This window comes from Crocuta crocuta, unplaced genomic scaffold (genome assembly GCF_008692635.1).
Source record: "Crocuta crocuta isolate KB4526 unplaced genomic scaffold, BGI_CrCroc_1.0 scaffold120, whole genome shotgun sequence".
Taxonomy (NCBI): domain Eukaryota; kingdom Metazoa; phylum Chordata; class Mammalia; order Carnivora; family Hyaenidae; genus Crocuta; species Crocuta crocuta.
Window position 1 is genome coordinate 439008 of NW_027527375.1, and position 18831 is coordinate 457838.

The following is an 18831-nucleotide window of genomic DNA, read 5'->3' on the forward strand; positions in this document are numbered from 1 at the left end:
CATCTCTAGTCAGAAGACTTGAAGCATAGACTATGATCCTATATATAGAAAGGGACTGGAGAAAGATAGGAAAAAGTTAACTTTGCTTAATTCTTGAGTTTTGGTTATTAATCCTTTTCTTTACATTGAGCATATATTACATCTATGACTAGGCAAAAGCATAGCTTAGTTTTAAAATTGTTGATTTAACTTCCAAACTTTGCTATTTTCTTTAACCAGATTGGCATCATACCATATATGGAATATCCTGCATTTTCACTAAAATTTGTATTTGCAAATGAAACTATGTAGCCATTAAGATCATGCTTTTAAAAATAAATATGCAAATATTTACCAGTCTTCTTACACCAAACTTCATGATTTGGTTTATTTAGTTGGGTCCTATGCAGATACAGTGATAGAAAAATCTCGAGAATAAACCAGAGTGTTCACAGCATGTCAACTGCTCTCTTGAATGGAGGAATCACAGGCAGCCTAAATGTTCTCTCAGGCAATAGTGATGGTAGAAAAAATGTGAAGCTGAAATCTAGCCCAGGGTCTCCTCAAGGTCTGACTCACAGGAGTGTAGAAAGGAGATACAGCCTTTTCTGACATTGCCTGGGAATGATGAGTCTTGCCTAAAAACAGTAAAGAGAAATTGGGTGATCTTTATTTGAACTTTCTTGCTACAACAAATAGATCATAATCTGTTATTAGAATCTACCGAATTGAGAGCTGACCTTAGTGGAACACACATACTCAAAAGCTATCTTTGAACATTTGCTATTTAACTCATTAGAGAAAGAGAACCATCACTATAATATGCAATGATGCATTTTCATTATGCTCAAAGCAACTTATACGCTTTATATAATTATTATTACCAGGTTGTTCTGAACCATAAAAACTCTGTAAGGTAATACACTGTGTTAACATGCCAATGGCATACATTTCTAGCAATTTGCTGCACTTCCCAGTTACTAACAGAAGTAAATACATGAATAAGGACAGTCTGATTCAAGTTTTCTAGACAATTTTCTCCGGTACTAGTTCAATATATTAACTTTAGCATTCCAGATTATAGGTAGAGGTAGGTATAGTATTGTCTGCAGATTTCAAAAAAGGCAGGTAGAACTACTATGGGGAATATATGAAGCAGTCTTCACAGTATAGTCAAGATTTTTTTTTTTAATGTTTTACTTTTGAGAGACTGAGTGGGTGTGAGCAGGGTAGGGATAGAGAGAGGGAGACACAGAATCTGAAGCAGGCTCCAGGCTCTGAGCTGTCAGCACAGAGCCCAACACGGGGCTCCAACTTGCGAACCACAAGATCATTACCCGACTCGAAGTTGAACACTTAACCAATTTAGCCACCCAGGCACCCCTCATAGTTAAGGTTTAAAAACTTGATCTGTTGTCTGAAAGGGTTCATTTCCTAATGGAGAGAAACTAGTACACACAGTATAGATTTTGAGAAACATGTCAACTTTGAGATGCTATTAAAAGATAAAAGTCTGAATAAATTTTTTTTTAAAAAGGTCACATTAGATTTTATGTGGAATCTCCTGATATTTAACTGAGAAAGTTTAGGGAGTGATATGAAACCAAACACAGAAAATCAAGACTAAAATTACTGAAGAATAAGTTCAAGTGGATAACAAATATGGACAATAGAACTTGAAATGATTAGTGTGGTATTTCTCAGATGTGCCTGACCACAAGAATTACCATGGCACTTCTTACAAGTGAAGTCTGAGGGGTGCCTGGGTGGTTCTGTCCGTGAGCGTGATTCCTCATTTTGGCACATGATCCTGAGATCATGGGATCAAGCCAGGAGTCAGGCTCTGCGCGGAGCATGGAGCCTGCTTGAGATTCTCTCCTTTCCTCTGTCCCTCTCCCCTGCTCGTACTCCCTAAAATAAAATTAAAAACAAAACAGTCTGAGACCCATTCTTTCTTCCAATTATGGCTCAGGATTAAAATACCAAGGATTTGTATTTTAAGCACTTATGTGCTTCTAATCGTCAGCAAAGTTAGGGAAATAGAGTCTAAGGGGAAAACAGCAGCAAAAATACCACCACAGCTTCCATCCCCTTACTTCAAAACTACCCAGCAAACTACCTGAAAATGAGAAACATTCAACTAAAATTGAGGAATTGTCTATAGAACACAGTTTATTTCAAGTCCAAAACACAAAATTACTCAATTTTCTTAACAGACTGTATAATTTTACTGCATGGGTATTTAGGGTTTCTCTATTCACAAGTGCAGATTTCTGAACTTTAGGTTCAAATGATTCATATTTATGTTTACTACAGAGGACATGTTAACAAGTTTTAGAAAATATTTTACATAAAAACACACAAAGCATTTAACCAATATTCTTCAGTCTTTACAACCAGTCTTCAGCAAAGATTTGGCTGAAGATAATTTCTATAACACATTCCAAGACTGAATAGAATGCAGTATTTTTCATACTTTAGCTTATTATTGCAATTTAAATTTCCCTTTTTTTGATGGCTTTTGCATATGCTATACTCATAAAGCAGAATAAGTCACTTCTTTAACTTGGTGACTTTAACAGGAGACTTGTTAAATTATTTTTGGTGTAGCCAAGAACCTAAATATTCCTCATGAAATCAATTAACTGACATATGCAGGATATGTAGGGCTTTTCATACGGGTTTTTTCAAATGAATAGAAGAATTCAGTACTTATCAGTGTAATATCCTTTATTATTTTGTGTTCAATAACTATCACCTGGGTGCTATTTCTTCTAGTATAATCAGTTAGCATCAAAATATAAAGTCAAAATATGTACATTTTTATATATCAATTCTTACCTGAATAATTTCAGATCTCTTGAGAATGTTCCACAAAGTGGAATTTCTTCCTAAAGTTACAGTGAATGTGGTACAATGTGTACAACTTGGTTAACCAGTGCCTGCTTCTCATTTCCAAGATTTTTCCTTATCTTGAATCAAATGTACAGTCCTAACTATCATATCATAATGCACTGGCTTACAGTTTGTATATAAAGTCCAACTCAAGCTTATTTTGGTTTATTGTACATGCTTTATTAAAATGGTACTGGTATTTACAGTATCTGCAGAGTCCTTTCCAAGGCGCTCTCACACATTCAGACGCACCCATACAACATCCATACTACGGCCCCATGCACCCACACCAATGAGATGTGAGGGTCAGACTCCTAGAATTAGGCAGCTGTTGGGGGACAAAGTTGTTGATTTGATTTTCAATTTTTTTTTAAAAGAGAAAAAGCATGAGGGAATGCATTTGGCCATTACAATGCTAATTAAGTAGTTTGTGTATATTAACATATGTGGCAGTAACACTGAATACTCCTTTTACATTCTATATACACAGAATGACATCAAGGTTTTGCAGTCAACAGAATATTCCAACTTCAGTCTCAATGCTGCTTGTAGTGACTTCTGAATTCACATAGGGGCTTTCCCTAAAAATAATTCAAGTCTATGTAAGTAAAATAAGGCACAATTAATATTGATTTGATCTAGGGGAAGGGAAGGGATAAAACCTATTTTCAAATGATCTTACTATTGGGGAATTAGCTTTGACTTAAGATCCACTTGAAATCCCTTCTCCTAATTTCCAAAGATTTCTTAGAAATAAGAGTTTTTACCTTTTCCCTGACAAAATACAAAAAGAAAATTTTGAGAATTCACATCTTAATGTGTCAGTAACCTAAACTATTCAAATTGATATGCACCCCCAACCTCTCCTGCCTAGGTCTCCTCCTTCAAAGCTGTAACAAAAACACAACACATGAATCTCTTGCTGTTTCTGAGATTTGTACACTTAAGTAGTAAATACATGTCTGGTTGTCTTTGATTTAAAAAAAGAAAAAGAAAGGAAGGAAGGAAAGAAGGAAGGATGGGTGGGAGGGAAGGAGGGAGGGAGGGAATAGTAACCTCATGACTTTCTTGCTCTTTAAAAAAGTCCCTGTTTCCTCCTTTTCAGGATGATGAAGCCCTACCAGACATTACAAACAACTGCAACAAATGAGGTTGGCAGCATAAATAATGTCTAGTATTCAAATCTTCAAAGTGAGACTCATTTAGCTTGTATACAATCTGTTGAATGTTTTTTGCAGCAGGTGAACCAAACCCAAAGACGCTGGACATTCTGTGAAAGGGAGTAAGAATTGCAGTTCTGAAGGCCCCTGACTTTGGTTGTTTACAAGTTCAATCCTGTTTATTGTGATCCTTGGTATCTTCTTCATCTGTATATTCTGATGGTTCTTCCCCTGGTTTTAGGAGTCTGCCTACATAATCATATTTTTCTGAAAAATACATCAAAAGAAAATCAGTAGTGATCAAATTTGTTTCACTATTCCATTACATTGCAGGGAAGGTGTTCACCTCTTTTAAAACTATATCAAATAGGCTAAATTGTTCCTATTGCTCACCTTGGCTGGTCTTTGTATTCATGTAAGGCTTGAACAAAAGAAAACAGGATTAGGGAATTTACAAAGCTTGGGATTGTGCTTTACCAGGAAGAGGGTTCCATACTACCAGTTCTTAACCAAGGACATTTCATCAGAATCACTTAGAGATCACGCTAAGTAGATCCAACAAGAAAATATTCTTGGGGAGAAAATGTGACATATGCTAGTAGTCTCCAAGAAAATAAACCAAATGAGATGCAAAGTCATTTCTTACTTATTATCCTGCATTCTTTGAAAACTCAGTGTGTGGCTCCAGTCATACCATTATTCTTTCTTCTATCAAACTCTTTTCTTACATCTTTGTTAATATTGTCTGTTTTAGGTTACCAGTACTTAATTTAGAACACTGTAAAGTCCAAGGTGATACATATTTAGTCATTTTTTTGATCAGGAATTTGAACCTATGTTAAGTGAATTAACTGACAAACCAGGAGGAGAAGATAGGAGGACTACTTCATACAGTAGAACCAGTTCAAGTGCCAAGAAGCCAGAACTGTTTCCAGGGGATGCATAGGTCACATAAATAGCTGTCTGGAGTGTCATATAAGAGGTAATAACTGATGCCATGAGGGTATAATAAAGGGGGAATGACATTTTTTGAGAATAAGATCAATAAAATAATTTTAGAATATAGCATCAATATCCACAATCAATTCAATTTAAATAGAAGCCTATATTTAAAAATACTATATCTTAATTAAAAAGCCTTATAAGACTAAAGGTGTCACAATTTGTTACACTTAACAGTTTGTAACAAGTCAATTTTTAAAAACAGATTTTTAAATAGTATGTAACAATCATTTTAAAATTTTTCTATTTTTATCACCAAATAATGATGGTGATGAAAACATATCCTTAGGCTCTTAAAGAATGTGAAATAGTATATACTTTCTTTGGCCATAAATTTAATTATTTCCAAAGAACCCAAGAAAACGAAGGTACCTTTAAACTGCATTTCCCATTCTCGAACACTCTCCATTTGTACAGCATTCAAGTCTGAGAGATCATCATATTCATCTTTAAGTGCATCTTTATCTAGGCAAAATGTCGCCAGTCCTCTGGAGGCATCCCTACCAGCAAATATTCCATATGGACCGGCTGGGGGACAAAAAGAAATTATTGACATTACCTTAACAATATTTTATTTATTATTATTATTTTTAATGTTTATTTAGTTTTGAGAGAGAGAGAAAGCATAAGCTGGGTAGGGGCAGAGAGAGACAGAGACAGAGGATCTGAAGCAGGCTCTGAGCTGACAGTAGAGAGTCTGATGCAGGACTAAAACTCACAAACTGTGAGATCATGACCTGAGCTGAAGTTGGGCACTTAACCAACAGAACCACCCAGATGCACCAATCTTAACAATATCTTAGAATGTCTCAAAGGAAAAGGTCAAATAAAAGAAACCTCATAATGATTCATATTTGGTACACAGCCGTAATTTCAAAACATACACAGATACCAGATAATGAGAAGAAACTTCTTGGAGATCTACCTTTAGAACAAAATTAAGTTTTTCACTAAAAATTTAAAACTTAAATTTCAGATACCTCAAAACTTATATTCAAAGCTGAAGACTACAAGGTATTAGGAAGAAGAGGAAACTTAAGTAGTTAGGTTTGGAAGCTCGTTTGTTTGAGGGGAGATAATGCTTTACTGATTGCTGTTAATTAATTGTGGCATCTAAAAATAAAACAATATCCACTAGATAAGTACTTGGTAAAGATTCAAGTGAACTGTGGATCTAAAACATGTTCTTATTCTAATCCAAAGTAGCTTGTATGACAGCAGAGACTGTCATCTTTGCACCTCCAGTGACTAGTTCAGTGTTCAACAGATCTTTGCTGAATGGTTTTACCAGAAATATGGCCCATTTTCAAAATATCATCAGACTACCAGAATGTACTCACAATTACCTATAAAAACTATGAAAAGTCATTAAACAATGGTTGTCATTTGTCACAGCTCTTGGGAAACAGGAGATATGGCTATAAGGAACAGTTCTTCTGATTGATACAAAATGATTAGCATTTTGTCCAAGGAATTAAGAACTACCCTCTTTAGGGAGGAATGGCACTATTTTTGTGCTGACAGCAGTGAGCCATTCCCAAAGTCTGTGAGAAGCATTATTAGGTACAAATACATTAACATGAAAATAATAAAAATTCTTCTAGTAGTTTTTATCCTGCTTTTCCTATTCATAAGTATTCTCCATATTATTACTTAATATTAGGTGACATTCACAATTATCATTTAATGGTTATATATTTTCTTACTGAATGGATATACCTAAAATTTAATCATTTTTCTATCAGCATATAAAATTTAATCATTTTCCTATTAGTGTAATTAGGTGACCAATTTATACTTTTAAATTTGTCTTCTATATAAGAAAATGGAACACTATTTACAACTGGCCAACATGAATAACCTTCAAACTATTGTCCATTATCTCAACTGACACTGAAAAGGATATTAACCATTTAAGAGAAAGAAATTCAGTATTATTTCTATTTACACAGAAAATTTTTATTTCCTTACATTGGAATTAATTATTTTAGAGCCATGTTACCTTTTAAAATTAGGCAAGAAAAGGGGAGCCGGGGTAGCTTAGTCGGTTAAGTGTCTGACTTCGGCTCACGTCATAATCTCATGCTTTATAGGTGCGAGTCCCATGTAAGGCTCTGTGCTGACAGCTCTGAGCCGGAGCCTGCTTCCGATCCTGTGTCTGCCTTTCTCTCTGCCACTCCCCCACTCGCACTCGGGTCTCTCTCTCTCTCAAAAATAAGCATTAAAAAATTTTTTAAAAAAATTAAGCAAGAACAGTTCCTAGAGAAAAGAAAGTAGGCCCCATCTTAAAGTAGTTGTGTGGGGTTTTTTCTTGCATAACTCCACATGCTTTGTGGGAATAGCTGTATCTCCGGAGATGGAGGTGATAGATAAATAGAGAGACAGACAGAACCAGTGTGATTTGTTTTTCCTTGAGAAATGACGATGATGACAAAGTAATCTATAAACATTATACATTCCCTTAATGCTGACAAACTTAAAACAGCAAGTCACACGAAAGAAAAAATAAAGCTGATCAGGGCTATAAGAACTACAAATGTAAAATGATAGTCAACCATTTAAAGAATTTTCTAGCAATATTACTTTACTCTCTCATGTCTTGCAAACTAAAAGGAACAATTTTTGCCCTCTTCACCTGGCAGAAGAACAGAAGCAGAGGCATTCAGTGACTTGCCTAAAATTACCAACGGACTTTGTAAGTACTATTTCCACTTTTCTAACTACTCAAACATAATACATTTTCAGAAAACACAGAGGATGCACAAACCCGAAGATGGAATGACACGTGAAAACTGGAGCACTTTCATTAATTACAAAATTTCAGGGGAATAAATATTTTAGAAGATGTATTAAATCAAAATGAAAGAGAATTAACAAAAAAGCTATATACATTAACAGCTTTTATCATTTTGTTGTAATATTTATCTTCCTGACCTGCATAAGTCAATGTACCTCAAAGTACTTAAGAGTATAAACCATAAAACCTACCTAAATTATAAAAAAGACAGAAGAAAAGATCATTATAAAAATAGAAAATCCTCTATCTCTGAGTATATTAAGATATACCAATGCCTTCTCTAATAAAATTCTCTGCCAACTTTTTTAACGAGACCTCAATGCCAAATGAATGTAAAAACAAAACTTCATAAAACATGTTTGTTTTTTGGTTTTAGATGTCTGACTTAGAGCGAACTAAGTCAAGAGTTAATAAAACCAATCCTATTTCTAGGCAAAATGTTTTATTAACTCTTGAATAGAAAAGAATAATTCAGTGATTAACATACTTCTTTTACTCTCTAAACTATATTAAAGCTGTCTTCTTCACAAGTTTTGGATTTCCCTCGGGAAGCATTTAACTTATGAAAAGGTCTTTTTGGAACAGTTTAGTTTTTCCTGTAAGATCATAAAGAATATAACATTAAGAAATAGAATTGGATTTGGAAGGATTGCTCAGAGAAAGGAGGATGTGCGGTCTAACTGAAGTACATTTCTCTGCATTTATGATACAACCAGAAGCATTACCTGACAAGCCAGAAAAACCTCCCATTCCACTACTCCTTTACACAACAAACATAAATGTTACTGACTCCAAGATTTTGATAACCATACTTAGCTACCCATAATACTAAAATAACACAGAACTACCCAAGGGAAACTAGTTTTAAATGGTATTAAGTCTTTAAATATAATTTACAAAAAAAAAAAAAAAAAAAAAAAAGTAGGCGAATATTATTTTGACTATTAAGGGCTCGTTTTGACATTAACATTCAGTAATAACTAAGGGAATTATATGCTATTGTTTTATTAAAGACTATAATATAATGCTGATGTAAAAGGGGATTTGCAGGGGTGCCTAGATGGCTTAGTCGGGTAAGTGTACGACTTCAGCTCAGGTCATGATCTCACAGCTAGTAAGTTTGAGCCCTGCGATGGGCTCTGTGCTGACAGCTCAGAGCCTGGAGCCTGCTTTGGATTTTCTGTCTCCCTCTCTCTTTACCCATCCCCTGCTCATGTTCTGTCTCTCTAAAATGAGTAAAAGTTGGGGCGCCTGGGTGGCTTAGTCGGTTAAGCGTCCAACTTTCGCTTAGGTCATGATCTCGCGGTTCATGGGTTCGAGCCCCACGTCGGGCTCTGTGCTGACTGCCAGCTCAGAGCCTGGAGCCTGTTTCGGAATCTGTGACTCCTTCTCTCTCTGACCCTCTCCTGTTCATGCTGTCTCTCTCTCTCTCTCTCTCTCCTAGAAATAAATAAAAAACATTAAAAAAATAAAAAAAAATAAATAAAATAAAATGAATAAAAGTTAAAAAAAAAACAAACCCAGTGGATTTGCAATATGAAGAAAATTCTTGCTATAAAAAATGAACAGCAATTCAAACAAAGCAGTGTCCCTTAAATATACTTACATAATATTCTAGGACTTCATTTTAAAGAGAAATCTTTTTAAAAAAATTTTAATGTTTATTTTAGAGAGAGAGTGAGAGAGAGAGAGAAAGAGAGAGAGCATGCGCGTGAGCAGGGAAGGGGCAGAGAGCAAGGGAGACTCAGAATCTGAAGCAGGCTCCAGGCTCTGAGATGTCAGCAGAGCCTGACATGGGGTTCGAACCCATGAATTGTGAGATCATGACCTGAGCTGAAGTCAGACACTTAACCAACTGAACCACCCAGGTGTCCCCAAATAAATCTTCTTTTAAAGATAATGTTAAATACATCAAAATGACATTATACTAGAACGCAGATTTCATTAATATTCCTTAAGACTTAACAAAATCTGTGGCATAGATATTTTTTAAGTTCAAAATTTAACATGTCTACTAATTAGTGAATCTTGAAACTGCTTACTTTAATATAATCAGGTAGAATGGGTAACATATTTTTGGAAAGGCAAAAACATATGGTCACTGTAAGAAAATGTTTTAAAGAATAATATAATGAACAGAAAATTTCAGGAAGAAGTACATATCTAAAATACTTAACAGATAACTTTGGGATTATGAGAATGAAGAAGAGAACATTCTAGAATGAATATTTCAGTTATTTCCATGGCATAAAAACCATAGCTCCCAGGGACAAACTTTAATTCATTAAACAGCCTAGTTTTCTGGCCTGTTTTGACAATAGTCTTTTGTGATTACTAAAGTAACTTAAAAAAAACCCAATTATACTTGATATTGAATAATGTATTCCAAATAAGATTACAATGGCCCTACGAACAAATGAAGCAATATGTAAAAAAATAACTTGAAGAAATCCAAGTAATAAATATTATTTTTTTATCCTTAGATTTAGGAAGTCCCAAGACTTTTAGAAGGCAGTGTGGTGAAAATGAAAGAATACCCCTCAAGAAGCCAAGATAACTGGGTTCTAGAGGCTTCACCCAACATTTAACATTATGCAAATCTTAGAGGCATTGGTATAAGATGGGGAAAGTATCTAATTTGGCCTCCCACTTTAGGCAGGTAAAATACTGTCCCCAACTCAATCTTGGTTCTGAAATTCAAACTAGAAGGCTGCCAACAATACTGTGGGTTGAGCTTAGTGGCCTTGGCCCTTGCTTATGGCTTAGGGTGGGGACAGGGAAGACTGAGAAATTAAAACCCCAGACCTGTGCTGGATGTAAGAGTGGAGACTGAGTTTACACAGCCCCCATAGGATGAGAATTCTAAGGTGAAAAAATAGCATGAACTTAATTAGCTACTGGAATTTAGTGAACAGTAAAGGTAATACTGCAAGTGTTGGGGAAAAAAATAATTATTCTATTAACAGTGTTGGGGTAACTGCATAGCCTTCTGTAAAAAGAAAAAAAAATCTTTATTTCACATCTTAAAGTAAATTCCAAATGGAAATAAAAAACCCAAACCATAAAAGTATTTTTAAAAACTACATATTTTTAAAAATAATCTTTTTGGTGCAAAAAAACCTTTTAGTAACTTGTGATAAAAAAAACTCAGCAGTCATAGAAAGAAGATAAATTTGAATACATAAAACCCAAAATTTCTGTGTGGTTTAGAAAGACACCATAAATAAAATATAAAGACAAATAAACTAGAAAAATGTTTGCAGCTAAAATTCATTTAAAAAACTTTTTAAAAAACACCTAAAATCTCTAGGAAAAAACCAACACCATGACTGAAAAACTGTAGCAAAGAATATATGAACAGATAATTTGTGGGAAAGGAAACATAAATAACTCAACATTCTGAAGGTATCCAACCTCACTAAAAAACAGAAATGTAAATTAAAACAATATTGAGATACCATTTTAGCTTCTCAGATCGACAAAGACCAAGGAGTTTAATATCGCATTTTTGGCAAAGGGGTGAGAAATAGACATTTCCATGAAGTATAAATTGGTCCAATTTATATGCAGGGCAATTCAGAAATAAAGTACCCAAATCAAAAATATCCTGTAACCTTAGTCTCAGTAATTTTACTTCTACGATGTTCCTTTTTTAAAAATATGTTAAATGTTTATATATTTTTGAAGACAGAGACACAGAGCATGAGTGGGGAAGGGGCAGAGAGAGAGGCAGACACAGAATGTGAAGCAGGTTCCAGGCTCCGAGCTGTCAGCACGGAGCCTGATGCAGGGCTTGAACTCATGAACCCCGAGATTATGACCAGAGCTGAAGTCAAATGCTTAATGTTTGAGCCACCCAAGCTCCCCCTAGGAATTTACTTTATAAATTTACTCACATGTGTAAAAGGACATGTACATCAATATTTATAGGAGCACTATGTATTAACAAAAGATTGGAAACAACATATATTTGTTAATATCCTTTAAGTTTTTTTATTTTGACTATGTATTACCTAACAAAAAATATAGTTGGCTTAAGGAATACCATAGAAAAAATACCCCAAGAAACAAAACCATAATTGCTGCAGACAAGTTTTTGCAGTAAAAATTATAAACTACACGGAGGAGTGAGAACATACAAGATACAAGAACTGGCATCTCCAGAATAATATAAACAGATTAAAGAACTTTAGTATGTTTGTCTAAAATTTTTAAGCAATTAAGAGATGCAACATGAGGAAAGATTAAGAGACGTGAAGGACAGAATGAAAAGCAAAGGTGTACCTACTAAGACTTCCAGAGGAATGAATAAAGAATGGGGAAGCAATAATTGAAGAGGTAATGAGTTCAAATTTTTAAAAATAAATCAATGACACACATCCTCAAATTTTAGTAGAGTCTGGCACATGTTAAAAAACAAAAAATCAAATCTCCACCTTGACAAATCCTAGTAAAAGAGCAGTACTCCAAAGACAAAGGGGAAAACAGATTAATCAAAGGAATGCAATAAACCAAAAGCAGACATAAAGAGAAGTAGAAGACAGTGGCATAATATTATTGAAGATCTGAGAAAACAGTCAATCTACAATTTTATATACTAAACCTATACTATTATTCCTGAATAAGGGCATATGGAGACAGAATTTTTTTTTCTATCAATGAAAAACCTACAGGACATACCTCACTAAAATGAAAGCTGAACCCTGAACAAAGGAATAAGACACAAGAAAATGCTAACTTGCTGGTAAATTTAAATGAGGGTTGACAATTTTTAAAAAAGGTACTACTTTAATAAATTTGGGGGAAGAGTCTGAAAAAAAATATGGTGGAACTACAAGTCTAACAGAAATAGAAAACAGGGTGAGGGAGGGACTAGAGTGAAAATTTTCTAAATGTTTTTGTTTTTATTATTTTTGAGAGAAAGAGAGAGAGTGTGCACACACACACACACACAAGCAAATAAGGGGCAGAGGAGGGAGAACTGACAGCAGAGAGTTCCAATGTAGGGCTTGAACTCAAGAATTATGAGATCATGAACTGAGTTAAAGTCAGATGCTCAACGTACTGAGCCACCCAGGTACCCCTAGAGTGAAAGCTTTCTAAACCAGGGCCACAACATATGGCTGTATACTACACAACTGCAAGAGACACCATCCACATTTATATGCATGGTAGTTTTGTATATTTATTAAATAATATTCTCTCAAATAGCAGTAAAATAACTTAAATAGAGTTTTTTACTTCACAAAGAATGTTTGGCTAACAATCCTATGTTCTTCAGAAGGATAGTGTCTATAGCAAAAACTCTGACGAAATCACCAAAAGAATGGTAATAGAATATATCCAAATAAGTAGGGAGAAAAAGTGGAAGAATTAAAAAAATCAATTTGTGAAGGAAAAAAGTAGATAAAAAGAAGCAGAGAAACATCTGCCAAAGATAAGTTACTAAATAAGATGGTAGAAATAAATCTAAATATACCAGTAATGATAAAACATATAAACTGATTAAGCTGTTTAAAGACAGTGTTGATAGTAAAACCAATGGAAAATGTGGTTATATGTTCTCTATAGAGAAATAATAAAACATACCACAGATTGGTGGAAAAAGGATAGAAAGGGGCGCCTGGGTGGCTCAGTCAGTTAAGCGTCCGACTTCAGCTCAGGTCATGATCTCACGGTTCATGGGTTCGAGCCCTGCATCAGGCTCTGTGCTGACAGCTCAGAGCCTGGAGCCTGCTTAGGAATTCTGTGTATCCTTCTCTCTCTGACCCTCCCCTGCTCATGCTGTCTCTCTCTCTCTCTCTCTCAGAAATAAAAACATTAAAAAAATTAAAAAAACAAACCTTTAAAGAAAAAGGATAGAAAAAGAAACACTGAGGTAATACTAATCAAATGAAGGCTGAAGTCAAATCTCAAAATCAGTAAAGTTTAAGGGTGTTTCTTTCTCTGCTAATTAACACGATATGATCAGTTCTAGATCTAGTGCTAGATGGCATCAAAACATTCTCACACCCAATCTTTGTATGGCTGACTCCTTTAGGTTTTTGCTTAAATATCAATCCTCTTTTCTTGACAAACTAATATAAATAAAGCACCTTTCTTAACCACCTATTCTAAATAAAGTCCTTTTTTTTACCCTCTATTACACATCCTATTCATTTCTTTCATAGAATATTTAACTATAAATCATAGTTATATACTGAATGCTAGCCTATTGTCTGTTTTCCTAAATTTCCACACAGATAGGAACCCAACTGTTTTGAAACTCAGTTAACTCACTTTTCACAGTATCTTATTTAAGTAACATTGTATTGAAATCCAGGCAATTCCTCTTTAGTATTTAAAATAGAGATGAAATCCTATCTTAGCTATCTTGAGATGATGCAAGTTCTAAGGGTATAGAGGTTATTAGTGATGTCTGTCACAGGTATAGAGGGGAGGAGTGGACTATGTCACAGACTGCTGAAAGAATTATTAAAAGAATATGAATGGCTAACTCTAGATGTTACTAAATTATCTATTTTCTTCCATCATGAATAACATATTCTGGTAGCATATGGGCTTTCAGCTATCCTTTTATACTTAGTATTTAACACAAATGCAATTCCTTCAAAGATTAAAAATAATGGCATGATGCTGAACTCAGGGTAGGTATTATAGAAATAACTAGTATAAATTTGAGCAGAGTATCGAAATTCATCAGAAAACTTAGCTGATCTTTTATTTTTCTGAAAAGTAATGGATATGTATCGCCATTAGCTCAAACAAACCCACTTGGCTTCAAAGCAAATAGCTGGAATGATAGCTGGGTAGTACGATTAGGATATCCACAAAGGAAGAGGTCAGGTTAGGCCTAGTCAACATGCTGCAACTCTTGCTCCAACTATAATTTTACAAACTATAAATAAAAGGTAACATATTGAAGATACAATTTAAAAACGGAGGAAAATCACTTGAAAGGTACATGTGCCCCCTTTCATTTTATATATGACTTTCTTTTCCAGTGGAATTTAAAGGGAAGTTGGAGAAAATGCAGCTTTGGTCTGTGTCAAAGAAAATGCTACAAGGAATAAGGGGGACACTATATATTTAAATTTTTGGAATGCAGGATAAACTATTATAAACAAACTATTATACAAATTATACAACTGTATAATTGTTTGCCATTCTAAAGAATAAACAAAAACACTATTCTGGTAGAATTTCACTATAATAATATTAAATCAAGTTACTTAAAATTATACTATTTCAGTCTTCCTACTCTGACTCTAGAAATGTGCGAAATTATATTTTGTTGTGATACAATGGGAAGGGATGGCCTATGAAGTCAGTTATACTGTTTGATTTCTAGCTTTGCCACTAAGTAAGTGATTTTGAGCAAAACCTCCTGGAGTTTCAGTTTCCACATTTGTAAAATGGGACCATGACTTATCTCCTAGGGCTGTTTGAAAATTAAGTAAGATAATAAGCTCAATAAATGGAGTTTCTTCCTCCTTCTCCCTTGACCTCTAGACTCAATGCTGTTGAAAAGAACTCTTTGGTAAGATGGAAACAATCTATAAAGTGCACTCATATGGTAGCCACGTGGCTACTGAGTGGAACTGTGACTAGTGTGATGGAGGAACTCAATTTTAATTATATTTAATTTTAATTAGCTTAAAATTAAAAAGCCACATGTGGCTTGTGGCTACCATATTGGAGAGCAAAACATACAGCCAAGAAAGTGTGTTTCTTTGAGGTTTTAGATCCTTATGGGACCCTCGGATAAACCCTACAAGTTTATCCCAGAATGTAGTTTACCTGAAATAGTACAGATAGGCTTTGTGGTCAATTGCACCTATATTTGAATGCCATGTATGTACCTCAGACTCCCCATCTGAGGGGAAGAATACTTACTAACTTCACTGAAGCACTGTGGAGATGACAAATTAATGGATTTGATGTAGTAGGTGCTAAACAAATCTTACTTTCTTTCTCCTCCCATATTCATTGTTTCTTACATGACCACTTTCCTCACATGCTGGCCAAGTGCCTGCACTGTTACTAAATTTAATGCTGACAAATGTAGTTAATGCCAACTGTCTGCCAACATGTGTTTACTCCACTAAACTGTCAATGTTTAATTTTTTTAAGAACCTGAACTTTAAAAATAACTAAAAAAACAGTATCTTCAACACAGAAAAAAACTCACAAAACAATATTTAACTCTAAAACTGTTATTGTGAAGTGGGAGTAGATATTGGTTAGGTACAGAAATTAGGTTTTCTGGTTCCTTAGCTCTAAGACTGTCAGGCTAAGATTGCTTCAAAGTGCTCAGCTGACTTGAGGGTGAAAATAAAAATTAAAACCCAAACTAAACTTCTGTTTCATAGCTAGAAATTTGGCTTCAAGATTTTTGGAAAAAGTGCTACGTCTATTAATGTGAAATGTCAACATATTCCAAGCTCATAGATGATCTGTCTACTTTCATGGTTCCTTTCAATAATACAACATTCCAAACATCTCTACTAGGTTGAGCAATAAATACTTAGAATAAAATAACTGATTACCCCTAGGCTGTTCATCAGGACCTGGGAACTGGTAGAAGTCAACCTAAAACTGATTTCTCTGTGTTATCTGAGAAGCCCCTTAATGCTCAAGCTACACAAAGGCTATCTACATTATATCTATGACTCTTAATTTTTAATTTCTGTTGCAGAACATTTGACACCAGAGGCTGCTAAACTTATGTCCAGGACAGCTTTTCCTAGCTATCTGCAGATAGTGGCAAGGTATGATGTGGGAGGACTAATATACTTCTTTGCACTAATACTTTGTTTGTTTCATTTTCAGTTTAGATATGGGCTACAAAAGCAGATCTTTTAGTTGGGTAAGCTCTATATTAAAAATCTAAAACTGTACACAATTTCTAATTACTGCATACACCTTTTAATATTAATGAGGAAAAAACTTCAGGTACAAAGTACTGTGTAAATCCTTGATTTAAAAAAAAAATAACCATTTAATTTGGTCTGTCCATTTAATCGCTTTACTTTGGCCCTATTCTCTTGTCCCTCATACTCTTAAGAAAAAGTATTAACCGTTTTAGCCAATTTATGTAGGTAGACATCTGTTTTTCATATTTGCGTAACCAGAAGCAAATACTTTATAAGCTACCTATGATTTGGTTAAATTCAATGTAGATATACACACAAAAATACAAGCAACTAAGCAATTAAATAGTTCAAGGCATAAAATCTCCAATTTCTTATTCCTATTCCACTTAACAAACCAAAGCACTTCTAAAATATATTCCAGCCATCAAGTACTGAAATCAAAAGTATATATTTGCAAGTGCCAATAAATCTCCTGTACTAACAGATTAAATCAAGAAGGAAACCAACTTGTTTTTAGATTGCCAACCCCCTTCACTTTAAGGCTTGAATGTACTCTTTCAAAGAACAGGTCACTCTAGGTCCCTAATTTTATTACTTATTTTTTATTGTAGTCACTTTTTTTTAAAGCTTAAATTACTACATAACCAGGATGTACAACGTTGCTCAATTTTATTGTACACCAACAGGTTCCATGAGTCTGAACTGAAGTTTATTAGCATAATCTGAAATGTACCCTGTAACTACATTGAAAAAGAAGGGTTTCTAACCCAATGACCCTACACACACGGTTCTCTGAAAGCAAAGTTCTAAAAACCTTTAACTTGCAGAAACCGTGCACTGGGGTGTGGATTTATAACTCTTCTAAGTTTTTTCTGCTCAGTGAAAACACAGTAAGTCATTATCAACCCGTATTTGAATACTTGCCTTCCTACTATCAAAAAAAAAAAAAAAGAAAGAAAGCAAGCAAGCAGACAGGCCCGCCTGCTGGGTATTTGAGCTCCACCTCCAAAACTCAGGAAGAATACCCTTGCCAGTCTTTATTAAGGTCTACATTCTGGTTTCTCTTCATCCTACATACATGGTTAATCTTGGACAGCGACTCCATACTAAAACTGGTTTTTAAAAAAATAATCTGCGGTGCTGCTTATATGCTCAGACAAGCTAAACGGTGGGGACTTGGAACTACGTGTACCTAAACATACACGTACCTAAACCTTATGGGGAATGGTAGAAGGAAAAGGGAGATCAGTGGCTAAAAAGAGTAAAGAAAGGAAAGCTGGAATTACCTGGCCTACAACTTCGGGTCAGTACTTTAGGCATCTCCCCTCCCTCCAGCTCCCACCCATCCCTGGAATCAGAAAGCTCAGGAAAGGTTGTGGGCCAGCTTGACAGGGGACAACTAAAAGGATTTTGGAAAATTCTGCACAAGAAAAGGCTTCATGGAGAAACGGAATGGGTAGATGAAAGCTGAGAGCTGGTTCCTGAGGCAACACGGAAACCCGACTTCAGGGGAAGGGGGAAAGCTGGAAGTGCCCGCTGCTGGGGGTGTGTGTGGGGCGGGCCGTCCCAGGTACAGCAATCAGGGCACAGGGGTTCAGACGTCAAGAAGGCTGGGCAAACCAACCCGGTGCCCAGCCCCCCTAGTCTCCATCAGAAGGGGGTCACACTTGACCTACAAGAGATGCTCCCCCTCCCCTTCCAACTCTTTCTCACCCGGGCCGTAGAACTTGCTGCCTTTGGTCACGTCGAAGACTTTCCCATTGACCGCGAGCAGGATGCGCGGGGTGCGGGACCCGTCGTACTGGCGCAGCTGCTCCAAGCTGAAGTCTCGCTTCTTCATACGAGGCAGAGAAGCAGCGGGACTCTCCTCGCCAGCTCCGGCCCCAGCGCCCAAACCCCGTCGCCCCCAGCGCACCCACAGCCGGTAGGCCCCCAGCAGCACCAGCGCCACCAGCGCCACGTTCAGCAGCATCTCCCCGCCCCCCGTCAAAAGCGCCAATGCCGCTGCTGCCCAGCCGCCCCCGTCTGCTGCCGCTCCCGCGCCGCCCGGGTTCTCGCTGCTGCCGTCGCTGCTGCTCTCACTGCCACTCCCCAGGGTGCCTAGCTTCACGTCCTTCACGTC

The 18831-nt window shown here is 35.8% G+C and overlaps 1 protein-coding gene across 1 annotated transcript; it reads right to left on the reverse strand.

Annotated features, from left to right (window-relative positions):
* Window positions 1-339: 339 nt before the first annotated feature.
* PGRMC2 (progesterone receptor membrane component 2) lies at window positions 340-18831 on the reverse strand (the record flags this gene model as incomplete). The annotated part of the gene is made up of 3 exons (XM_077764512.1): window positions 340-4301; window positions 5409-5564; window positions 18423-18831. Coding segments are annotated over 3 exons (663 nt in total), but the record flags the coding sequence as incomplete, so codon positions are not given.